Source organism: Palaemon carinicauda, chromosome 45 (genome assembly GCF_036898095.1).
Source record: "Palaemon carinicauda isolate YSFRI2023 chromosome 45, ASM3689809v2, whole genome shotgun sequence".
Lineage (NCBI taxonomy): Eukaryota > Metazoa > Arthropoda > Malacostraca > Decapoda > Palaemonidae > Palaemon > Palaemon carinicauda.
This window is the reverse complement of record NC_090769.1, coordinates 23,913,351-23,940,028: the sequence shown is the minus strand read 5'-3', so window position 1 is coordinate 23,940,028 and position 26,678 is coordinate 23,913,351. Positions and strand designations below refer to the sequence as shown.

Sequence of the window (26,678 nt, the reverse complement as noted above, 5' to 3'; positions counted from 1 at the left end):
ATTTGGCAAAATCCTTTTATATGACAATTTCCTTACTTGATTTGGCAAAATCCTTTTAAATGACAATTTCCTTACTTGATTTGGCAAAATCCTTTTTTCAATTTCCTTGCTTGATTTGGCAAAATCCTTTTAAATGACAATGTCTTAGCTTGATTTGGCAAAATCCTTTCATATGACAATTTCCTTGCTTGATTTGGCAAAATCCTTTTAAATGACAATTTCCTTACTTGATTTGGCAAAATCCTTTTAGATGACAATTTTCTTACTTGATTTGGCAAAATACTTTTAAATGACAATTTCCTTGCTTGATTTGGCTAAATCCCTTTTAATGACAACCTCCTTACTTGATTTGGCAAAATCCTTTTATATGACAATTTCCTTACTTGATTTGGCAAAATCCTTTTAAATGACAATTTCCTTACTTGATTTGGCAAAATCCTTTTATATGACAATTTCCTTACTTGATTTGGCAAAATCCTTTTATATGACAATTTCCTTACTTGATTTGGCAAAATCCTTTTAAATAACAATTTCCTTACTTGATTTGGCAAAATCCTTTTATATGACAATTTCCTTACTTGATTTGGCAAAATACTTTTAAATGACAATTTACTTACTTGATTTGGCAAAATCCTTTTGAATGACAATGTCCTTACTTGATTTGGCAAAATCCATTTTATGACAATCTCCTTGTTTGGTTTGGTAAAATCCTTTTAGATGACAATTTCCTTACTTGATTTGGCAAAATACTTTTAAATGACAATTTCCTTGCTTGATTTGGCTAAATCCCTTTTAATGACAATCTCCTTACTTGATTTGGCAAAATCCTTTTATATGACAATTTCCTTACTTGATTTGGCAAAATCCTTTTATATGACAATTTCCTTACTTGATTTGGCAAAATCCTTTTATATGACAATTTCCTTACTTGATTTGGCAAAATCCTTTTATATGACAATTTCCTTACTTGATTTGGCAAAATCCTTTTAAATAACAATTTCCTTACTTGATTTGGCAAAATCCTTTTATATGACAATTTCCTTACTTGATTTGGCAAAATACTTTTAAATGACAATTTACTTACTTGATTTGGCAAAATCCTTTTAAATGACAATGTCCTTACTTGATTTGGCAAAATCCATTTTATGACAATCTCCTTGTTTGGTTTGGTAAAATCCTTTTATATGACAATTTCCTTACTTGATTTGGCAAAATACTTTTAAATGACAATTTCCTTGCTTGATTTAGCAAAATCCTTTCATATGACAATTTCCTTGCTTGATTTGGCTAAATCCCTTTTAATGACAATCTCCTTACTTGATTTGGCAAAATCCTTTTAAATGATAATTTCTTTACTTGATTTGGCAAAATCCTTTTATATGACAATTTCCTTACTTGATTTGGCAAAATCCTTTTATATGACAATTTCCTTACTTGATTTGGCAAAATCCTTTTAAATAACAATTTCCTTACTTGATTTGGCAAAATCCTTTTATATGACAATTTCCTTACTTGATTTGGCAAAATCCTTTTAAATGACAATTTACTTACTTGATTTGGCAAAATCCTTTTAAATGACAATGTCCTTACTTGATTTGGCAAAATCCATATTATGACAATCTCCTTGTTTGATTTGGTAAAATCCTTTTATATGACAATTTCCATGCTTGATTTGGCAAAATCCTTTTATTATGACAATTTCCTTGATTGATTTGACAAATTCATTTTATTTCACAATTTCCTTGTTTGATTTGGCAAAAATCCTTTAAATGACAATCTCCTTGCTTGATTTGGCAAAGTCCTGCCACATAAATCTCTTTTTATCTAATAGAGCAAAATTTATACTATACAGAAATTTTGCTGCCAAAATTAAAAAGAATCTGTTACATCCATTATTTGCCCAAAATCTCGCCTTCCACTCCCTCAGTATCCTGCGCTGGACATACGGCTGGTCATGAGACGACACATGACAGTAACTGAATCCGTTATGGGTCATCTCAGGTCACCAACAGGTCGCGTTGCAGGCCCCGATGGAAGCGCATCCTTTGAGCCCTTGTTGATTTTAGCGCCAGGAGTATTGGAGGTGTCTCTTTTCATTGGGGGCCTCCTACCGAGTTTATTTCCTTTCGAGGCCATTTAAACTGTCCCCTGTGTTTGAGTTACTGGTAGAGATTGCTCTTTCTGGTGGGTAGAGAAATTGAGATGACTTGAGTGCCATATTATTATTATTATTATTATTATTATTATTATTATTATTATCATAATCATTATTATTATTATTATTATTATTATTATTATTATTATTTGCTAAGCTACAACCTTAGTTGGAAAGGCAGGATGCTATAAACCCATGGGCACCAATAGGGAAAATGGACTAGTGAGGAAGGGCAACAAGGAAAAATAGAATATTTTAAGAGCAGTAACATTAGAATAAATATTTCATGTATAAACCGTAATAACTTTAACAAAACAAGAAGAAGAGAAATAAGATAGAATAGTGCCCGAGTGTATCGTCAAGCAAGAGAAGTCTAACTGTGGATGAGATCATGATAAGGGATAGATGGAGATGGTTTGGGCATGCTCTTTGCACTCCCTAAGAGAGTTTAGTTCATTAAAATTTTAACTTTTCTCCACAAGGTACTAGAAGAGTTGAAAGACCCAGGCCTACATGGCTGAGGACTATGAAGCGTGAATAGATGATGAATGGAGAAATGTCGATTTAAATGTTCAAGATAGAGACAACTGGTGAAATCTAACTGAGGAAATCTAACTGAGGAAATCTAGCTGAGGCCCTTTGCGTCAATAGGCGTAGGAGGAGATGATGATGATTCGTGTGAGGCTAACGAGCGAATTTTTAAGACGGGCTCAGGACTGACCCTGGACAGGATTAAATGATGGAATCAAGGACGGCGGCATCCTCAGCCAGAGGCGTGAAAAACAATGTTTTGAGGATTTCTCCTTGGACTAGCAAAGGTCATTTAATAGCCTCCTTGTTTACCCAAGTGACGGAATGGCTGGGAAAATTAAGATGCTGTGTTGAATCTGTAGAGGAAAAGATCCTATCTCGTATGGAATCGAATAAAAGAATGCTGTTAAAAGATTAACCTTTATATGTTTTTTCGTGAAAACGACGCTAATAAAGGGATTACTAATTAGCACTAAGACGAATGAGACATCGACTGCCTGAGTTTACTCGGGTGTATAAAGTCAATCTACTCCGCAAATCCATCAAACCTCCTTGATCCCTTGATCTCCCCTTTAAACTTGACCTGGGTCAACCCAACCTGATACTTCCCCATAGTGTATGGAGCTTATTAAAGGCCATTTTCGGATCCAGTGGCCCTTTAAGTCGAGTCCCTTTAAACAAGGCAACACGTGGACATTGTCCTTCCAGACGGGGGGAAGATGACCGAAGACCATAAAGGAAAGCAGGAGACAGGAGACAAGAGAAAGCGAGAGAAAGCAAAGGTTTTCACCGGGTGGATGGAGATACACGTGTTCGGTTTTTGTTTACACGTGTGTTTAAATCTCATGATATTGTGAGAAGTCTCAGGTGGTAGTAACGGTATTGGCTTGGGGACGTTTGTGCTTTTCTCCAGACGCAATATTATTATTATTATTATTATCATTATTATTATTGTCATCATTATTATTATTATCATTATCATTATTATTATTATTATTATTATTATTATTATTATTATTATTACTAGCTAAGCTACAACCCTAGTTGGAAAAGCAGAATGCTATAAGCCCAGAGGCTCCAACAGGGAAAATTGCCCAGTGAGGAAAGGAAAAAAAGGAAAATAGGATATTTTAAGAAGAGTAACAATAGCATATAAACTATGAAAACTTTAGACGCATTTGTTGTCAGATTTATATTATTATTATTATTATTATCATTATTATTATTATTACTAGCTAAGCTACAACCCTAGTTGGAAAAGCAGAATGCTATAAGCCCAGAGGCTCCAACAGGGGAAAATAGCCCAGTGAGAAAAGGAAAAAAGGAAAATAGAATATTTTAAGAAGAGTAACAATAGCATAAATATTTATATAAACTATGAAAACTTTAACAAATCAAGAGGAAGAGAAATGAGATAGAATAGTGTGCTCGAGTGTACCCTCAAGCTAGAGAACTCCATGAATATTTAATTGCTATAATTATATCATTAGATAGCTCTTCTTGAGCTGACCACTCATGAAGATATTGATAACATAAATGTTTGGGCCATATATTAGTTGTTTATTTGAGATGCTATTTGTTGGTGTACGTGTGTAAGAGAGAGAGAGAGAGAGAGAGAGAGAGAGAGAGAGAGAGAGAGAGAGAGAGAGAGTAAATACATGTTACTTTAATGTTCATATTTATGTATGCTCACACACATCTATCTACCTATAATTAGTTTTTCTCATAACATGTTCATGGGAAAAAATAATATATAAATATACGTACGCCTAGACAAACACTTATGCAGTGTATATATATATATATATATATATATATATATATATATATATATATATATATATATATATATATATTAAGACCTAATACCCATGTCTGATAATTGTCCACTAAAAGAAATAAATGACAACTTTTAAGAATTTCTCGTTACAATATCCCCCATTTGCCTTTTTAAATTTACATTTTCTAGATTTTAGACTACGAAAATTTCTCCCACAAAGTGTATCTTATTCATTTTACAGGGTGCAAGGTTGTAAATCCGTCATTCCTACTTTTTTTTTTTTTTTTCTGATACCTCCTGTCATCTTAGGTCAAAGTGTATCCCTCAGATCTACGTGACAGATTTGTCTTCAGTCTAAGATCAGCTCGTTTTCCGTCAAACTTTTTCTCACGTCTCTGCGAACGCAGCTTCGAATGTCTGTCATGAGAACTGATGGGTGATGTTCCTCTTTTCTTCTTCTTCTCTAGACCCTAGGGAGTATAGTCCATTTCTTTTAGCGATGCATATTTGCACCGACTCGCGGCGGTGCCCTTTTAGCTCGGAAAAGTTTCCGGATCGCTGATTGGTTAGAATTATCTTGTCCAACCAATCAGCGATCCGGAAACTTTTCCGAGCTAAAAGGGCACCCTTTTAGCTCGGAAAAGTTTCCGGATCGCTGATTGGTTAGAATTATCTAGTCCAACCAATCAGCGATCCGGAAACTTTTCCGAGCTAAAAGGGTGCCCTTTTAGCTCGGAAAAGTTTCCGGATCGCTGATTGGTTAGAATTATCTTGTCCAACCAATCAGCGATCCGGAAACTTTTCCGAGCTAAAAGGGCACCGCTGCGAGTCGGTGCAAATATGCATCGCTAAAAGAAATGGACTACAGTGATCTCAAGATGGCTTGATAATTTTGCCTCAGGGAAGTTTTAGACAATAGTTATGCCATAGGAAGTCTTAGATATTTAAAGGTATTAAATGCCACTCATGAATGACAGAGGCGAGGGGACAGTGACATTGCCTTAGCTAGCAGGACAATGCCCTAGAGACTGATCAACCTAAACTCCCTCTCCACCCAGAAGGTAGACATATAGGTTCCTGTAAACACCCCCCCCCCCCATTCCTTAGCTCACAAGGATAGTGAGGGTACAGACAATCATTACATCAGATGTTTATTAAATGGAATACTTTTTGTTGTTATTTATTATTATTATTATTATTATTATTATTACTATCCAAGCTACAACCCTAGTTGGAAAAGCCAGATGTTATAAGCCCAGGGGCTCCAATAGGGAAAAATAGCCCAGTGAGGAAAGGAAATAAGGAAATAAATAAATGAAGAGAACAAATTAACAATAAATCATTCTAAAAAAGTAACAACGTCAAAACAGATATGTCATATATAAACTATTAATAACGTCAAAAACAAATATGTCATATATAAACTATAAAATGACTCATGTCCACCTGGTCAACAAAAAAGCATTTACTCCAACTTTAGGGCCCATTTACTTTGAAATGTTCGTAAGTTTTTTAGGAGTCTCGTGATAGTCAAATATATCATCACAAGTTTCAGTAGGGAGAACTATAGAATATTATATGCATTTTGTGCTAGTTTTATTGATTTGTGTCAATACATGCCCATGTGAATTGGAAATAGTTGATAGTGAATCCTAAGATTTAATTCAATTTAAAAAGAAATTGACGTTTAATATAAATCACAAAGTATTATCAACACTGCAACCACCTAATTAAATACAGAAGCTGCCAAAAATATCTTCTTTAAGATTCAATTCATCATCATCATCTCCTCCTACGCCTAATGATGCAAAGGGCCTCGGTTAGATTTTGCCAGTCGTCTCTATCTTGAGCTTTTAATTCAATACTTCTCCAATCATCATCTACTTCGTGCTTCATAGTCCTCAGCCATGTAGGCCTGGGTCTTCCAACTCTTCTAGTGCCTACAAAAACATAGATTTTTTGTATCAATGAATATGGAACTAAGGAGAGAATTTGAAATTGTGTCAGCAGCTGAACTGAAGGAGCCATATCTTGAAAGGTACACTGAGAGCAGGTGTCACTTGGTTACCTGGTATGAACTCTCTCTCTCCTCTCTCTCTCTCTCTCTCTCTCTCTCTCTCTCTCTCTCTCTCTCTCTCTCTCTCTCTCTCTCTCTCCCCTTCGGCTTATTAGAACTTTGGTCGAAATAGGTCCTATAAAATAGGATTAACAGGAACAATTCTGCTGTAAAGTAGAAGACAAGGATGCCACCTCGCCGTATAAAGAAAGAGCTCCCCAAGAGCAGAGGTGAGGACAGGGTCGTAAATGTAGAAAAAGCAAAATAAACAGCGCCTCTAGCGGGGATTAATAATAAGTGGGAAACTTGAAGAGAAGATTGTACACAGATTGAAGAAAATGAAGCTGACTATCTCGTATTAGATATCAGTGACGGTAGGTGCCAATCTTCATCAGCCATTGCTAGTCCACTGCAGAACAAAGGCCTCAGACATGTCCTTCCACTTACGTCTGTTTATGGTCTTTCTGTGCCAGGTCACACCCGCGCACTTCCTTAGTTCGTTAAACTATCGTCTCCTCATAGGCCTCAGACATGTCCTTCCACCTACGTCTGTTTATGATCTTTCTGTGCCAGGTCACACCGGTAAACTTCCTTAGTTCGTTAATCTATCGTCTTCCCTTCCTTCCCCCATTTCTTTTACAATCTCCAGGGATCCATTTGCAGTCTTAGATCAGGCTATATATACACCTAAGATAACGACATATATACTCTTTAATAATAATTCTTTTGGAATAACTAAACATAGATGCACAAATCAAACGGATATATTTCTGCTTTGAACTGAATAAAAGATTTAATGTAGATATAGAATAAATGTGCAAAAACTACAAATCCGGTTCACTTATTGTGATAGAATTTTAGCCTATAATACAAAAACGATTGTCGAAGGTTAAGAGATTTTTTTTCAAGATAAGTCACATTTCGTCGTATTGCGAATTCACATCTTACACTTTTAAAGGTTTAAAGGCCGCTCATGAATGGCAGGACAATGCCATAGAGACTAATCACACACATACACATAAATATATATATATATATATATATATATATATATATATATATACTGTATATATATAATATATATATAATATATATATGTATATATATATATATATATATATATATATGTAAGTATGTATGTATAATATATATATAGATATATATATATATATATATATATATATATATATATGTAAGTATGTATGTATGTATAATATATATATATATATATATATATATATATATATAGATATATATATATATATATATATATATATATATATATATATATGTAAGTATGTATGTATGTATAATATATATATATATATATACTGTATATCTATAATATATATATATAATATATATATATATGTATGTTTGTATGTATGTATGTATGTATGTTAAACTTTCTACTACTTTGATTCCCTCTATATGATCTGGCTTTTTTTATGTTGTAAATTATAATATTACTTTTTTCTTTATTTCTTGCCCACATATTTTTACCAGTTTCTACTAATAGTTGGATGTTGCGCTTCGCATTATCTATATCCTTTGCAATCACTAGGGGATAATCTGCTAAAAGATAATGATTCTATCTCTATTAAATGATTTCTAAAACCGTTTCCTTCTTCTTCTGTTTTCTTCATGACAATATACAGTACATATACCCTCTTGCTTGAGGTTACACTCGGGCACACTTTTCATCTAATATCTCTTTCTCTTGTTTTGTTAAAGTTTTTATTGTTTACATAGGAAATATTTATTTCAATGATGTTAATGTTCTTGAAATATTTTATTTTTCATTGTTTCCTTTCCTCACTGAGCTATTTTCCCTTTTAGGGCCCCAGATCTTATATCATCCTGCTTTTCCAACTAGGGTTGTAGCTTATCAAGTAATAATAATAATAATAATAATAATAATAATAATAATAATAAAAAGGGAAGTTGATCCTGTGCAACCCCGTCTTATTCCATTCGTAGCCTTCATTTCTATTTGTATACTTTCCAACTCAATGCCTGTAGTATCTCCTAGGTAATTATTTGCAATTGCACTTATAATTTTGGTGTTAGTTCTGTATTCTTTTAGAGCTTCTATTCATACCTCACTTTTTACTGAGTCAAAGGCTTTACTAAAGTCTATAGCAGTTACTATAAGGAGTTTCTTGTTTCCATAGCCTTCTCCTACACAGTACTTTGGCATGTCCCCTCCTGCTTGGCACTCATTATTATTATTATTATTATTATTATTATTATTATTATTATTAATTGCTAAGCTGCAACCCTAGTTGGAAAAGCAGGATGCTATAAGCCCAGGGGCTCCAACAGGGAAAACAACCCTGTGAGGAAAGGAAACAAGGAAAAAATTAATTGTTTTAAGAATAGTAACAACATTAAAATAATTATTTCCTATATAAACTATAAAAACTTTAACAAAACCAGGCGAAGAGAAATAGGATAGAATAGTGTACCCGAATGTACCCTCATTCATTCTTAGTTGGTTTTCTATTTCCTCTTCCACCATTTGCCATTGGTCTTCTTTTCTTTTCAATCATCTTTGTTAGTTTTCCCAGGCAATTCTTAACTTTTTCTATTATGATTTTTGGATTTTCCATTGGTTTTATTTTCCCTTTTGTTACCATTACAAGGTCATAGTGTTCTCTAAGTGTGCCTGCGATATTATACTCCTCTATTCTTGTGATATCTTCCTGGTATGCTATTTCATTTGCATATTCTATCCGTTTTTCTTCATTCCAAACTAAGTCTATTTTATTTTCATGCCTTGTGGAGCCCAGCTAAACGTTTGGTGAACTAATTTTCCTTGGGGACTGCGAAGAACATGCTCAGACCATCTCCATCTACCCCTGATCATGATCTCATCCACATATGACACTCGAGTAATCTCTCTTATAGTTTCATTTCTAATCCTGTCCTGCCATTTAACTCCCAATATCATTTTGAGGACTTTGTTTTCAAATCTGCTAAATGTATAGGAGATTTTTTTCATATAGTAACACCAATCTCACTAAACTGATATCTGGTCTGATATTTATATGAAATTTCAGGCGATTTGAATCCAAAATTTTACTTAACCTACCCATTGTCTGGTTTGCTTTTTTCAATCTTTCATTAAACTTCAATTCTAAAGAACCTCTATTAGAGATCATGGTTCCTAAATACTTAAATGATTCTACCTCATTAATCCTTTTTCCTTCCAATGATATTTCATCTTCCATAGCATATTCCGTTCTCATCTCCTCTGTCTTTCTTCTATTTACCTGAAGTCAAACATCGTGTGATATTTCGTGCATTCTGGTAAGCAAACATTGCAAATCCTGCGGTGTCCTGTTAATAAAGACAGCAGCATCAACATACTCCATGAGGAGGATAAACAACATAGGTGACAACACATTCCCTTGGAGTACTCCGCTGTTCACTGGAAACTCATCTGGACAACATCTTTCATGTCTATTAGTGCCGACGTTTGGGGACCCTTCCCATTTTCTAGGCTGAAAAAGACAAAAACATTATAAGCAAACTGTTGATAAATACAGTTAATTGTAAAGCCCCAGAAATATTTTGAAACGAATGTTATGTACAGTTTCTCACTTGTATTACACGGCAATGATGAAATAAGTTTATATGTATGTATCTATGTATATATATATATATATATATATATATATATATATATATATACTGTATTTATATATATATATATATATATATATATATATATATATATATATATGCATATATATAGTCATATATAAATGAATGCAGTATACACAAACACACATACACACACTTATATATATATATATATATATATATATATATATATATATATGTATTAAATTTTGCACATTTAAACAGGTTTTTAATATTTCAAATAAGCCATATATAGCTACTTAGCTTAGTGGTATGGTCAATGGCATACAAGTATCCTGGACCAGGGTTCGAAACCCGGCCGGTCAGATACTATAGTCTTTAAGTGATTTCGCTTGGGGCTCTGATCCCGAGGTCGTTAAGAGAAAGCAGACTTTAATGTATTAATATATATGGCTCATTTGAAATATGAAAAGCATGTTTAAATGTGCAAAATTTATTATATATATATATATATATATATATATATATATATAATGTATGTATGTGTGTATGTACATATATATATATATATATATATATATATATATATATATATATATATATATATAATGTATGTATGTGTGTATGTACATATATATATATATATGTATATATATATACATATATATATATATATATATATATGCATATATATATATATATATATATAATGTATATATGTATGTGTGTATGTGTGTGTGTGTATATATATATATATATATATATATATATATATATATATATATATATATATATATATATATATGAACACAAATTTCATGGTATGGATAGGGAAAGAGTTGTTCAAATTGTCCTTTTTTATTATTCCCAACGTTTCGTGATTCTTAATCACATTGTCCAGGGCTAAAAATAAAACATATACAAAAGAATTAAGAAACAGTTAAAATTTTTTACAAATTCATTCAAAACTATAAAAACAGTTGAAATTTAAATGAAAATTAAAAGGAAAAAATGAATAAATAAATGTATATACATCAGACAAAGTAGTGGAACCAACCTCGCAGAAGCGTAGTGAGAAACTGTATGCCAACAAGAGTTAGAAAATAAACCAAAGAAAACTATGACAAATACAACTGAATAGAAGAAGCTTGGGTATTTAACGACGGAACTAGTCGTTTGATCAATATGGACTCAAGAAGAGGTAAGTCATGGTTATTTGACACTTGACCAATGATGGTAAAATCTTTGTTTTCAATATTTTGTTTGCACATTATAGCATGAGTCCGAATATTAGAATGTTCAGGGTTGGATATTCTGCAACCAGTTCGATAGCTAACACCTCTATGGGAATCAATTCTGACCTTTAACAACCTCTTGGTAGATCCTACGTAGGTCCCAGAGTTACACTTTGGGCAATTATATTTATATACCACACCAGAGGACATATAAGGACTCAATCGATCTTTGAAGTGAAAAAGCGAGCCAATAGTGAGAGGGTTCTTAGGGATGAGTTTGACTTCCACAGCTGGGAAGTGTAGTTGGGTAATTTCAGTAAACTTTTTCTTAAGGAAATCCTCATGAAGAAAAGGAAAACTAGCATAAAATTTTAGTTTAGGAACTTTAAGTGTTTTTGGAGTCTGAGCCAACTTGTCATTCAATAATCTATTAAGAAGTTTAAAAAATATTTTGGTGGGGAAACAGTTTTTCTTAAAATATTCACATAAATAAATAATTTCAATATGGAACGATTCCCAACTAGAGGTCAAAAGGAATGCTCTGTGGAGAAGAGTAAAAATAGAATTAGTTTTAAAATTATAAAAACAAGAGCTATAAAAGTTTGAACCTAACCCAGTGAACGTCTTTTTTCTAAAAATCGTGGTACTAAAACCTCTATTTCTAGACACCAACACATCTAAAAAGGGGAGTTTGTTATCTTCCTCTTTTTCTACGGTGAATGATATGTTATCATGTTGTGAGTTGGCAAAGTCAAGGAACGATTCAGCGCCGAACTCATCTCTGAATAGAGCAAAGGTATCATCAACATACCTAACATAAAACAAGGGATGATAACTTAAAGGGCAATTTTCCAGCATGGTCTCCTCCAGGGAGCACATGAAAATATTAGCAAAGGTGGGTCCCAAGGGGGAACCCATAGCCATCCCATCAAGTTGTTTGTACAAATTACCATTAAAAACGAAAGAGGTGTCCAGCACCGCTAGCTCCAAAAGTTTTTTAAAAGACGTGCGATTAAAATCATTAAAAGTGGTATTAGGTTCAGAAAATAATTTGTTTAAAATAATATTGATAGTTTCTTCCACAGGTACATTGCCCTTTAAGTTATCATCCCTTGTTTTATGTTAGGTATGTTGATGATACCTTTGCTCTATTCAGAGATGAGTTCGGCGCTGAATCGTTCCTTGACTTTGCCAACTCACAACATGATAACATATCATTCACCGTAGAAAAGGAGGAAGATAACAAACTCCCCTTTTTAGATGTGTTGGTGTCTAGAAATAGAGAAGGTTTTAGTACCACGATTTTTAGAAAAAAGACGTTCACTGGGTTAGGTTCAAACTTTTATAGCTCTTGTTTTTATAATTTTAAAACTAATTCTATTTTTACTCTTCTCCACAGAGCATTCCTTTTGACCTCTAGTTGGGAATCGTTCCATATTGAAATTATTTATTTATGTGAATATTTTAAGAAAAACTGTTTCCCCACCAAAATATTTTTTAAACTTCTTAATAGATTATTGAATGACAAGTTGGCTCAGACTCCAAAAACACTTAAAGTTCCTAAACTAAAATTTTATGCTAGTTTTCCTTTTCTTCATGAGGATTTCCTTAAGAAAAAGTTTACTGAAATTATCCAACTACACTTCCCAGCTGTGGAAGTCAAACTCATCCCTAAGAACCCTCTCACTATTGGCTCGCTTTTTCACTTCAAAGATCGATTGAGTCCTTATATGTCCTCTGGTGTGGTATATAAATATAATTGCCCAAAGTGTAACTCTGGGACCTACGTAGGATCTACCAAGAGGTTGTTAAAGGTCAGAATTGATTCCCATAGAGGTGTTAGCTATCGAACTGGTTGCAGAATATCCAACCCTGAACATTCTAATATTCGGACTCATGCTATAATGTGCAAACAAAATATTGAAAACAAAGATTTTACCATCATTGGTCAAGTGTCAAATAACCATGACTTACCTCTTCTTGAGTCCATATTGATCAAACGACTAGTTCCGTCGTTAAATACCCAAGCTTCTTCTATTCAGTTGTATTTGTCACAGTTTTCTTTGGTTTATTTTCTAACTCTTGTTGGCATACAGTTTCTCACTACGCTTCTGCGAGGTTGGTTCCACTACTTTGTCTGATGTATATACATTTATTTATTCATTTTTTCCTTTTAATTTTCATTTAAATTTCAACTGTTTTTATAGTTTTGAATGAATTTGTAAAAAATTTTAACTGTTTCTTAATTCTTTTGTATATGTTTTATTTTTAGCCCTGGACAATGTGATTAAGAATCACGAAACGTTGGGAATAATAAAAAAAGGACAATTTGAACAACTCTTTCCCTATCCATACCATGAAATTTGTGTTCATTACTGGCTGTTGCTGCCTTCACTGAAGATATATATATATGTATATATGTATGTGTGTATGTGTGTGTATATGTGTATATATATATATATATATATATATATATATATATGTGTGTGTGTGTGTGTGTGTGCGTATATATATATATATATATATATATATATATATATAATATAATATATATATATATATATATATCTATCTATCTATGCATATATAACGGATTTTGAGCGAAGCGAAAAATCTATTTTTGGGTGAGATAGCTATGACGTCCTGATGGAAGGTTCCTTCAGGGTGCAGATAGCTATGTGGCGTGTTAATACATATGTCCCCTGTTGATATACGATATCCTAGAGGGAAACCTTTAGGGTAATCGCACCAGAAGTTAGAATTCTGTGATAACCTTTAGTTTAATTCTCTGGGAATATCCCTGTAGTTAAATATACCCAAGGAAACTACTGAAGGAACCTTCCATCAGGACGTCATGGTTTGAGCCCAAATATATATATATATATATATATATATATATATATATATATATATATATATATATATATATGTGTGTGTGTGTGTGTGTGTGTGTGTGTGATCATTACTACTACTATTACTGAGACATATATTAGGGTTTCGCCCTGACCAAAGGGCTCTTCAGGTGGGTTTTGCCTACTATCAATTTTGCAGGCATGGTTCCCACGACCCTCCCTCCTTCCCTTTTTTTTTTTTTTTTTTTTTTTTTTTTTTTTTTTTTTTTTTTTTTTTTTTTTTTTTTTCTTCTTCTTCCGCAAATATTGAAGTGCAAGATCCTGTGTCCCTACACTTCAGCTCACTTTTTCCCTTCCGTCCTTGGAGTGAGCTGGCAAGGGCCGTGTCCTACGCTAGTGTGGAGCATTTACACAAACGGTCTCAATATTTTACCGACAATGCCAACTAAAGGGTCTGGAACCTCGGCTACGTACTCCGAAATGTCAAACCCAAACGTTTTCAATAATTCATTGGCCATTGTCTGGCAACTATTATTTAAGAAATCGTAGGGCTTTAAATTAGCGGGGTGAAAAACCTCTCGAATCCTTTCCCAGAGAGTTTTAGGGTCTAAGTCCGGTATGTAGAATTCTTCCATCCTGAATCCTCTCTCTGGGTCGAAGTTTTTCCTGTAGACTGGTAATCCCCACTTGACATTTTTTTCATCCTTCTTGTATATTCCAGCAAAGTAGCGTCTTCTGCCATCTTCCCACTCAAATTCTAAGCAGAAATGCATTACATTAAACTTACGAAAGAGCGGGTGTAGGGGCTTGAGCAACCAAGTTTCGTTGTTATATTTCTTTTTGAAATATACGGTGCATTGTCCCGGCTTGTCGTCTATCTCCTCCTCTTGTAGCTCCTTGGAGAACTGATTTTGAATCATCAAAGGCAGGTCTTTGAAGCATTTTTGCCAAGAATAATTTTCACTTGGCTCTCGTGTCTCTCCATGGTCTTCTGGGGATTCAAATACATCCCCTACGTTGCTTAAATCCTCGTCCTCCTGTCCAGGGAATAATTTGTTGTCGGGACTATCCTCATTTAGTAGCTGCGAGTAGAAGTCTTGAATGCTCCAAAGCAGGTTTTCCAAGTGATTTTGCCAAGAATAATTTTCCCTTGGCACTCGTGTCTCTCCATGGTCTTCTGGGGATTCAAATACATCCCCTACGTTGCTTAAATCCTCGTCCTCCTGTCCAGGGAATAATTTGTTGTCGGGACTATCCTCATTTAGTAGCTGCGAGTTGAAGTCTTGAATCCTCCAAAGCAGGTTTTCCAAGCGATTTTTCAAAGTATCATTTTCAGTTGGCTCTTGTGTCTCTCCATGGTCTTCTGGGGATTCAAATACATCCCCTACGTTGCTTAAATCCTCGTCCTCCTGTCCAGGGAATAATGTGTTGTCGAAACTATCCTCATTTAGTAGCTGCGAGTTGAATTCTTGAATCCTCCAAAGCAGGTTTTCCAAGCGATTTTTCAAAGTATCATTTTCAGTTGGCTCTTGTGTCTCTCCATGGTCTTCTGGGGATTCAAATACATCCCCTACGTTGCTTAAATCCTCGTCCTCCTGTCCAGGGAATAATGTGTTGTCGAAACTATCCTCATTTAGTAGCTGCGAGTTGAATTCTTGAATCCTCCAAAGCAGGTTTTCCAAGCGATTTTTCAAAGTATCATTTTCAGTTGGCTCTTGTGTCTCTCCATGGTCTTCTGGGGATTCAAATACATCCCCTACGTTGCTTAAATCCTCGTCCTCCTGTCCAGGGAATAATGTGTTGTCGAAACTATCCTCATTTAGTAGCTGCGAGTTGAATTCTTGAATCCTCCAAAGCAGGTTTTCCAAGCGATTTTTCAAAGTATCATTTTCAGTTGGCTCTTGTGTCTCTCCATGGTCTTCTGGGGATTCAAATACATCCCCTACGTTGCTTAAATCCTCGTCCTCCTGTCCAGGGAATAATGTGTTGTCGAAACTATCCTCATTTAGTAGCTGCGAGTTGAATTCTTGAATCCTCCAAAGCAGGTTTTCCAAGCGATTTTTCAAAGTATCATTTTCAGTTGGCTCTTGTGTCTCTCCATGGTCTTCTGGGGATTCAAATACATCCCCTACGTTGCTTAAATCCTCGTCCTCCTGTCCAGGGAATAATGTGTTGTCGAAACTATCCTCATTTAGTAGCTGCGAGTTGAATTCTTGAATCCTCCAAAGCAGGTTTTCCAAGCGATTTTTCAAAGTATCATTTTCAGTTGGCTCTTGTGTCTCTCCATGGTCTTCTGGGGATTCAAATACATCCCCTACGTTGCTTAAATCCTCGTCCTCCTGTCCAGGGAATAATGTGTTGTCGAAACTATCCTCATTTAGTAGCTGCGAGTTGAATTCTTGAATCCTCCAAAGCAGGTTTTCCAAGCGATTTTTCAAAGTATCATTTTCAGTTGGCTCTTGTGTCTCTCCATGGTCTTCTGGGGATTCAAATACATCCCCTACGTTGCTTAAATCCTCGTCCTCCTGTCCAGGGAATAATGTGTTGTCGAAACTATCCTCATTTAGTAGCTGCGAGTTGAATTCTTGAATCCTCCAAAGCAGGTTTTCCAAGCGATTTTTCAAAGTATCATTTTCAGTTGGCTCTTGTGTCTCTCCATGGTCTTCTGGGGATTCAAATACATCCCCTACGTTGCTTAAATCCTCGTCCTCCTGTCCAGGGAATAATGTGTTGTCGAAACTATCCTCATTTAGTAGCTGCGAGTTGAATTCTTGAATCCTCCAAAGCAGGTTTTCCAAGCGATTTTTCAAAGTATCATTTTCAGTTGGCTCTTGTGTCTCTCCATGGTCTTCTAGGGATTCAAATACATCCCCTACGTTGCTTAAATCCTCGTCCTCCTGTCCAGGGAATAATGTGTTGTCGAAACTATCCTCATTTAGTAGCTGCGAGTTGAATTCTTGAATCCTCCAAAGCAGGTTTTCCAAGCGATTTTTCAAAGTATCATTTTCAGTTGGCTCTTGTGTCTCTCCATGGTCTTCTGGGGATTCAAATACATCCCCTACGTTGCTTAAATCCTCGTCCTCCTGTCCAGGGAATAATGTGTTGTCGAAACTATCCTCATTTAGTAGCTGCGAGTTGAATTCTTGAATCCTCCAAAGCAGGTTTTCCAAGCGATTTTTCAAAGTATCATTTTCAGTTGGCTCTTGTGTCTCTCCATGGTCTTCTGGGGATTCAAATACATCCCCTACGTTGCTTAAATCCTCGTCCTCCTGTCCAGGGAATAATGTGTTGTCGAAACTATCCTCATTTAGTAGCTGCGAGTTGAATTCTTGAATCCTCCAAAGCAGGTTTTCCAAGCGATTTTTCAAAGTATCATTTTCAGTTGGCTCTTGTGTCTCTCCATGGTCTTCTGGGGATTCAAATACATCCCCTACGTTGCTTAAATCCTCGTCCTCCTGTCCAGGGAATAATGTGTTGTCGAAACTATCCTCATTTAGTAGCTGCGAGTTGAATTCTTGAATCCTCCAAAGCAGGTTTTCCAAGCGATTTTTCAAAGTATCATTTTCAGTTGGCTCTTGTGTCTCTCCATGGTCTTCTGGGGATTCAAATACATCCCCTACGTTGCTTAAATCCTCGTCCTCCTGTCCAGGGAATAATTTGTTGTCGAAACTATCCTCATTTAGTAGCTGCGAGTTGAATTCTTGAATGCTCCAAAGCAGGTTTTCCAAGTGATTTTGCCAAGAATAATTTTCTCTTGGCTCTTGTGTCTCTCCATGGTCTTCTGGGGATTCAAATACATCCCCTACGTTGCTTAAATCCTCGTCCTCCTGTCCAGGGAATAATGTGTTGTCGAAACTATCCTCATTTAGTAGCTGCGAGTTGAATTCTTGAATCCTCCAAAGCAGGTTTTCCAAGCGATTTTTCAAAGTATCATTTTCAGTTGGCTCTTGTGTCTCTCCATGGTCTTCTGGGGATTCAAATACATCCCCTACGTTGCTTAAATCCTCGTCCTCCTGTCCAGGGAATAATTTGTTGTCGGGACTATCCTCATTTAGTAGCTGCGAGTTGAATTCTTGAATGCTCCAAAGCAGGTTTTCCAAGTGATTTTTCAAAGTATCATTTTCACTTGGCTTTTTCCTGGATGTAACGTTATAAACAACATCAAAGCTCACAAGCACCGGCAAAAGACACGGTGCTGTAAAGCAGGCGCACACAATTAAATAACGAATAAAATCCTTAATCCGTGAATTATCACGGCCATTTTCAACATTATAAATATATGTATCACGCCTAATTCCTGCTAGCCGAGCAAAGATAAACATAGACAATAAAAACAATTCACTATATATGAAATACATACTGAGTACTAGCTATCATAGCACCGCAATCACTTATATTCTTTAAAAAATAGATGGCAGAGAGAGAGAGAGAGAGAGAGAGAGAGAGAGAGAGAGAGAGAGGAGAGAGAGAGAGAGAGAGAGAGAGAGAGAGAGAGAGAGAAGGCTCCGAAAGACCCTTCGTGTCTCTGCGAAGACAGCAAAAGGAGGTGCCAGAAATCTTCAAAGTGGTTCCTGCGGGAAAGAAAACTGCTATGCTGAAGATTATTGTTCTTTTCCAGGATTTTAATCTTTTTTTTTTTGTTCGTTCATTCTGACTTTATTTTTGATAATTCTTTTCTTTTCTTATGACCGGAGAGAGAGAGAGAGAGAGAGAGAGAGAGAAAAGAGAGAGAGAGAGAGAGAGAGAGAGAGAGAGAGAGAGAGAGAGAGAGAGAGAGAGAGAGAGAGAGAGAGAGAGATCCTTCGTGTCTCTGCGAAAACAGCAAAAGGAGTCGACAGAAATCTTCAGAGGCTTCGGCGGAAAAGGGAACTGCTGCGCTGAAGACTTTTGATTTTTTCCAGGATTTGAATGTTTTATATTCTTCGTTCATTTCGACTTTATGAAAATTCTTTACTATTCTAATGATCGGAGAGAGAGAGAGAGAGAGAGAGAGAGAGAGAGAGAGAGAGAGAGAGAGAGAGAGAGAGAGAGAGAGAGCCTGTTTGAATCTTTTATTGACTACGGGAAATAATGTTGAATGCATTCCTGACAAGGCTCCGAAAGACCCTTCGTGTCTCTGCGAAGACAGCAAAAGGAGTTGACAGAAATCTTCAAAGTGGTTCCTGCGGGAAAGAAAACTGTTACGCTGAAGATTATTGTTCTCTTCCAGGATTTTATTCTTTTTTTGTTCGTTCATTTTGACTTTATGAAAATTCTTTTCTATTCTAATGACCGGAGAGAGAGAGAGAGAGAGAGAGAGAGAGAGAGAGAGAGAGAGAGAGAGAGAGAGAGAGAGAGAGAGAGAGAGAGGTCCTTTTGACGTCTTCATAAACTTCGTACGCCAGTAGAGTTGAATGGCAGCAACATCCTCTGGCTTGACGTTGCCACAATTGTCCAATTTCGCAATGGAATTTCAATATCACTATTATTGCAAACACGCACACACACACACACACTCTCTCTCTCTCTCTCCTCTCTCTCTCTCTCTCTCTCTCTCTCTCTCTCTCTCTCTCGAAGCATTCTTGCCTGAAGTCTTTTTGGCTCTGGGCTCTGCAAAATGTCTCCAGGCTCCGGCACACACACACTCTCTCTCTCTCTCTCTCTCTCTCTCTCTCTCTCTCTCTCTCTCTCTCTCTCTCTCTCTCTCATTATTTCCTATTGTCGATGAAAGACAATTTGGAGTCGAACCCGGAGTCAATGAAGACTCTTTTTAAGAATTCATTATTATGACTGGTGAATGAACTCTATATCGTTAAGAATGTCATATTTACTAAAGAGTTCTGTGTTGTTCATAGTATCAAAAACTATATTTGGCGTTGTTTATGTTATTACGTTTACTTACGATACCTACAGACAATGCACTATGAGTTATTTGCAAGGGAACTTACACAAGGATAATGGGAAGAGTGGAAAAATTGTTGGAGATTTGGAAGGGCATGTATACGGCCTGTATGGGAATGAGTTTTTGAATTGTTCTGATGTAAAGAGCAGCATTGCAAAATGCGGTGGCTGGAGAAACGTCAAACTTGGTTTAGATGAACACTGGGGGAAGAAGGCCGCCGCCCAGCCTCACTTGGGTGAGATTCTGAAATGTCATTTGGAGAAAAACATTTTAGGTGGTGCTAGGGCAAGCAAAGACAACACCAATGTGGTCCAGCATAAGGGACAATTAAACTGTATTAGAAAAATAAAAATGTTAGGAAGTGATGCAAATTTCGAAGATCCATTTTTGAAATGTCATTTGGAGAGGAACATTTTAGGTGGTGCTAGGGCAAGCAAAGACAACACCAATGTGGTCCAGCATAAGGGACAATTAAACTGTATTAGAAAAATAAAAATGTTAGGAAAAGATTTAAATCTTGAAGGGACAAAGGAGAAGGAAACGGAGAAAAAACGAAAAAAGAATGAAGAGAAAAATGGCAGTAAAAAGGCCAATAACATTGAAAAGAATAAGAAGAAGAATAAGAAAGAGGAAGAGAAGTTTACTGAAAAGAAGGAGACGCTAAAGAATAAGGAGAAGAGGAAGAGAAAGAAGAATGGAAAATTAAAAAAGAATAAGAAATGGAATAGTAACGTAAAGGCAAACAAAGAGCGACAAGAAACAATGGAAAGGATAACAAACTGGGAGAGGATTGAGAAAACGTCGAAAAACTCTCTGGAAAAGACGAGAAGGGGCCAGTCAGTCAATGGATACTATAACATATACGAATGCAATGATGGTATAGAAATTTCAAGTCAAGGAGGAAAGGCTTTTTACGAACCTGGGGGCTATACCAGGTACATGGTTAATCTAAAACAAACGAACGAACGAGGTAAGGTAAGTGAGGGACATGAATGCTTTAAAGTATTTACTCTCGCGAGGCCATATGAACAAATTCATGTTCCCATGGTAACAGACGAGACCTGTTTATATAGGCCCTTAGATATCTTTCGTTTAAGGTTTAATTGCGCCAGGTGTTATCTAGCCTGGGCCCTCGACCTAATGCATAGCATACGGAATTTCATCCGTGACATACCCATCTCAAGGAATTGTGGTGAGGTCATTGTTTATGTGCCTAAGGAAAGAAAACTGATGGAATACGAGGAGGAGAATCAGAGAACGAGTAGAATGAATAAGGAGGATAGTGAGAATGGAAAGGACCAAATTCACAAAAAAGGGAATAAGAAGAAGGATAGTGAGAATGAAAAGAAGGAGCAAATTCAGGAAAGGCAGAATAACAAGAAAAAGAAGGATAGTGAGAATGGAGAGGAGGAGAATAGAAAAACGAATAGAATGAATCAGGAGGAGAGAGAGAACGGGAGGGAACAGATTCACAAAAAGCAGAATAACAAGAATCAGAAGGATAAATGTGCCTCCATTCGTGAAGAAGAACTAAAAAGAAAGTTGGCGAAATTGAGAAGTAAAAATCAAAACCTGCTGGATGAACATATGCATTTAAAGAGTGTTCTCAGGAGATTTGAACGGTACGTGGAATTGAAAATGAGAAAAATGGACAAGGAAATCAATAGACTTGAAAATGAGCTTTTAAGAGAAAAGGATATAAATGATCGTTTGCTAGGATTGTATTCGCAGGAGAAGGTGAGGCAGAATGGAAAGAGAGAGATTCAGAAAAAAAATAAAAACAGGAAAAAGAAGGATAGGGAGCGGGTTCATAAAAAGCATAATAACAAAAATGAGAAAGATAAAAGTGCCTCCATTCATGAAGAGGGACTAAAAAGGGAAATAGCAGAAATGAGAAGAGAAAATAAAAAACTACGGAAAGAAAATGTAAATATAGAGCATTCTCTCAGGAGACTTGACAAACACAGGGCTAGACAAAAGTGGAGAAAGAATGTGGAAATCGAAAGACTTCAAAATGATATTTTAAGAGAACGGGAGATATACGATGTTTTGATAGAAGAGTATTTGCAGGAGAAAAAGAGAAAGAATGGAAACCAGAATAACAAGAATCAGAAGGAAAGTGAAAAGGGAAAGAAGGAGCAAGTTCAGAAAGACCAGAATAACAAGAAGAAGATGGAAAGTGAGAAGGGAAAGAAGGAGCAAGTTCAGAAAGACCAGAATAACAATAAGAAGATGGAAAGTGAGAAGGGAAAGAAGGAGCAAGTTCAGAAAGACCAGAATAACAAGAAGAAGGAAAGTGAAAAGGGAAAGAAGGAGCAAGTTCAGAAAGACCAGAATAACAAGAAGAAGATGGAAAGTGAGAAGGGAAAGAAGGAGCAAGTTCAGAAAGACCAGAATAACAAGAAGAAGATGGAAAGTGAGAAGGGAAAGAAGGAGCAAGTTCAGAAAGACCAGAATAACAAGAAGAAGATGGAAAGTGAGAAGGGAAAGAAGGAGCAAGTTCAGAAAGACCAGAATAACAATAAGAAGATGGAAAGTGAGAAGGGAAAGAAGGAGCAAGTTCAGAAAGACCAGAATAACAAGAAGAAGGAAAGTGAAAAGGGAAAGAAGGAGCAAGTTCAGAAAGACCAGAATAACAAGAAGAAGATGGAAAGTGAGAAGGGAAAGAAGGAGCAAGTTCAGAAAGACCAGAATAACAAGAAGAAGATGGAAAGTGAGAAGGGAAAGAAGGAGCAAGTTCAGAAAGACCAGAATAACAAGAGGAAGGAAAGTGAGAAGGGAAAGAAGGAGCAAGTTCAGAAAGACCAGAATAACAAGAAGAAGATGGAAAGTGAGAAGGGAAAGAAGGAGCAAGTTCAGAAAGACCAGAATAACAAGAAGAAGATGGAAAGTGAGAAGGGAAAGAAGGAGCAAGTTCAGAAAGACCAGAATAACAAGAGGAAGGAAAGTGAGAAGGGAAAGAAGGAGCAAGTTCAGAAAGACCAGAATAACAAGAAGAAGATGGAAAGTGAGAAGGGAAAGAAGGAGCAAGTTCAGAAAGACCAGAATAACAAGAAGAAGATGGAAAGTGAGAAGGGAAAGAAGGAGCAAGTTCAGAAAGACCAGAATAACAAGAAGAAGATGGAAAGTGAGAAGGGAAAGAAGGAGCAAGTTCAGAAAGACCAGAATAACAAGAAGAAGATGGAAAGTGAGAAGGGAAAGAAGGAGCAAGTTCAGAAAGACCAGAATAACAAGAAGAAGGAAAGTGAAAAGGGAAAGAAGGAGCAAGTTCAGAAAGACCAGAATAACAAGAAGAAGATGGAAAGTGAGAAGGGAAAGAAGGAGCAAGTTCAGAAAGACCAGAATAACAAGAAGAAGGAAAGTGAAAAGGGAAAGAAGGAGCAAGTTCAGAAAGACCAGAATAACAAGAAGAAGATGGAAAGTGAGAAGGGAAAGAAGGAGCAAGTTCAGAAAGACCAGAATAACAAGAGGAAGGAAAGTGAGAAGGGAAAGAAGGAGCAAGTTCAGAAAGACCAGAATAACAAGAAGAAGATGGAAAGTGAGAAGGGAAAGAAGGAGCAAGTTCAGAAAGACCAGAATAACAAGAAGAAGATGGAAAGTGAGAAGGGAAAGAAGGAGCAAGTTCAGAAAGACCAGAATAACAAGAAGAAGATGGAAAGTGAGAAGGGAAAGAAGGAGCAAGTTCAGAAAGACCAGAATAACAAGAGGAAGGAAAGTGAGAAGGGAAAGAAGGAGCAAGTTCAGAAAGACCAGAATAACAAGAAGAAGATGGAAAGTGAGAAGGGAAAGAAGGAGCAAGTTCAGAAAGACCAGAATAACAAGAAGAAGATGGAAAGTGAGAAGGGAAAGAAGGAGCAAGTTCAGAAAGACCAGAATAACAAGAAGAAGATGGAAAGTGAGAAGGGAAAGAAGGAGCAAGTTCAGAAAGACCAGAATAACAAGAGGAAGGAAAGTGAGAAGGGAAAGAAGGAGCAAGTTCAGAAAGACCAGAATAACAAGAAGAAGATGGAAAGTGAGAAGGGAAAGAAGGAGCAAGTTCAGAAAGACCAGAATAACAAGAAGAAGATGGAAAGTGAGAAGGGAAAGAAGGAGCAAGTTCAGAAAGACCAGAATAACAAGAAGAAGATGGAAAGTGAGAAGGGAAAGAAGGAGCAAGTTCAGAAAGACCAGAATAACAAGAAGAAGATGGAAAGTGAGAAGGGAAAGAAGGAGCAAGTTCAGAAAGACCAGAATAACAAGAAGAAGGAAAGTGAAAAGGGAAAGAAGGAGCAAGTTCAGAAAGACCAGAATAACAAGAAGAAGATGGAAAGTGAGAAGGGAAAGAAGGAGCAAGTTCAGAAAGACCAGAATAACAAGAAGAAGGAAAGTGAAAAGGGAAAGAAGGAGCAAGTTCAGAAAGACCAGAATAACAAGAAGAAGATGGAAAGTGAGAAGGGAAAGGAGCAAGTTCAGAAAGACCAGAATAACAAGAGGAAGGAAAGTGAGAAGGGAAAGAAGGAGCAAGTTCAGAAAGACCAGAATAACAAGAAGAAGATGGAAAGTGAGAAGGGAAAGAAGGAGCAAGTTCAGAAAGACCAGAATAACAAGAAGAAGATGGAAAGTGAGAAGGGAAAGAAGGAGCAAGTTCAGAAAGACCAGAATAACAAGAAGAAGATGGAAAGTGAGAAGGGAAAGAAGGAGCAAGTTCAGAAAGACCAGAATAACAAGAAGAAGATGGAAAGTGAGAAGGGAAAGAAGGAGCAAGTTCAGAAAGACCAGAATAACAAGAAGAAGATGGAAAGTGAGAAGGGAAAGAAGGAGCAAGTTCAGAAAGACCAGAATAACAAGAGGAAGGAAAGTGAGAAGGGAAAGAAGGAGCAAGTTCAGAAAGACCAGAATAACAAGAAGAAGATGGAAAGTGAGAAGGGAAAGAAGGAGCAAGTTCAGAAAGACCAGAATAACAAGAAGAAGATGGAAAGTGAGAAGGGAAAGAAGGAGCAAGTTCAGAAAGACCAGAATAACAATAAGAAGATGGAAAGTGAGAAGGGAAAGAAGGAGCAAGTTCAGAAAGACCAGAATAACAAGAAGAAGGAAAGTGAAAAGGGAAAGAAGGAGCAAGTTCAGAAAGACCAGAATAACAAGAAGAAGATGGAAAGTGAGAAGGGAAAGAAGGAGCAAGTTCAGAAAGACCAGAATAACAAGAAGAAGATGGAAAGTGAGAAGGGAAAGAAGGAGCAAGTTCAGAAAGACCAGAATAACAAGAAGAAGATGGAAAGTGAGAAGGGAAAGAAGGAGCAAGTTCAGAAAGACCAGAATAACAAGAAGAAGGAAAGTGAAAAGGGAAAGAAGGAGCAAGTTCAGAAAGACCAGAATAACAAGAAGAAGATGGAAAGTGAGAAGGGAAAGAAGGAGCAAGTTCAGAAAGACCAGAATAACAAGAAGAAGATGGAAAGTGAGAAGGGAAAGAAGGAGCAAGTTCAGAAAGACCAGAATAACAAGAGGAAGGAAAGTGAGAAGGGAAAGAAGGAGCAAGTTCAGAAAGACCAGAATAACAAGAAGAAGATGGAAAGTGAGAAGGGAAAGAAGGAGCAGATTCAAAAAGACCAGAATGACAGGAAGAAGAAGAAGGAAAGTGAGAAGGGAAAGAAGGAGCAGATTCAAAAAGACCAGAATGACAGGAAGAAGAAGAAGGAAAGTGAGAAGGGAAAGAAGGAGCAGATTAAAAAAGACCAGAATGACAGGAAGAAGAAGAAGGAAAGTGAGAAGGGAAAGAAGGAGCAGATTCAAAAAGACCAGAATGACAGGAAGAAGAAGAAGGAAAGTGAGAAGGGAAAGAAGGAGCAGATTCAAAAAGACCAGAATGACAGGAAGAAGAAGAAGGAAAGTGAGAAGGGAAAGAAGGAGCAGATTCAAAAAGACCAGAATGACAGGAAGAAGAAGAAGGAAAGTGAGAAGGGAAAGAAGGAGCAGATTCAAAAAGACCAGAATGACAGGAAGAAGAAGAAGGAAAGTGAGAAGGGAAAGAAGGAGCAGATTCAAAAAGACCAGAATGACAGGAAGAAGAAGAAGGAAAGTGAGAAGGGAAAGAAGGAGCAGATTAAAAAAGACCAGAATGACAGGAAGAAGAAGAAGGAAAGTGAGAAGGGAAAGAAGGAGCAGATTCAGAAAGACCAGAATGACAAGAAGAAGAAGGAAAGTGAAAATAGAAAGAAGGAGCAGATTCAGAAAGACCAGAATGACAAGAAGAAGAAGGAAAGTGAGAAGCGAGAGAAGGAGCAGATTCAGAAAGACCAGAATAACAAGAAGAAGGAAAGTGAGAAGGGAAAGAAGGAGCAGATTCAAAAAGACCAGAATAACAGGAAGAAGAAGAAGGAAAGTGAGAAGGGAAAGAAGGAGGAGATTCAGAAAGACCTAAATAATAAGAAACAGAAAGATTTGGAGAATATAAAAAAGATATGTACCTTCTAGATCAAGAGACATAGAGAGAAATATGGTCAATACCCAGTGTATCCCAACCTTCAATGTCAAAAGGAATAATTTTCAAGATAGAATCAGCAGCTGGGAATGTCTCACTTGTTCCAGTATGCAATGTTCCTTGAT

At 36.4% G+C, this 26,678-nt stretch overlaps 1 protein-coding gene across 1 annotated transcript in view; it reads right to left on the bottom strand.

Moving 5' to 3' along the window:
• Window positions 1-19,454, bottom strand: part of LOC137634853 (uncharacterized) — a 33,644-nt gene extending 14,190 nt beyond the window's left edge. Inside the window, exons 1-2 of the mRNA XM_068367406.1 lie at window positions 19,403-19,454; window positions 14,652-18,413 (exon numbers count right to left, since the gene is read on the bottom strand). Of these exons, the coding sequence (XP_068223507.1) occupies window positions 14,652-18,413; window positions 19,403-19,454 (3,814 nt within the window). The remainder of the gene's footprint in view (window positions 1-14,651; window positions 18,414-19,402) is intronic.
• Window positions 19,455-26,678: the final 7,224 nt, after the last annotated feature.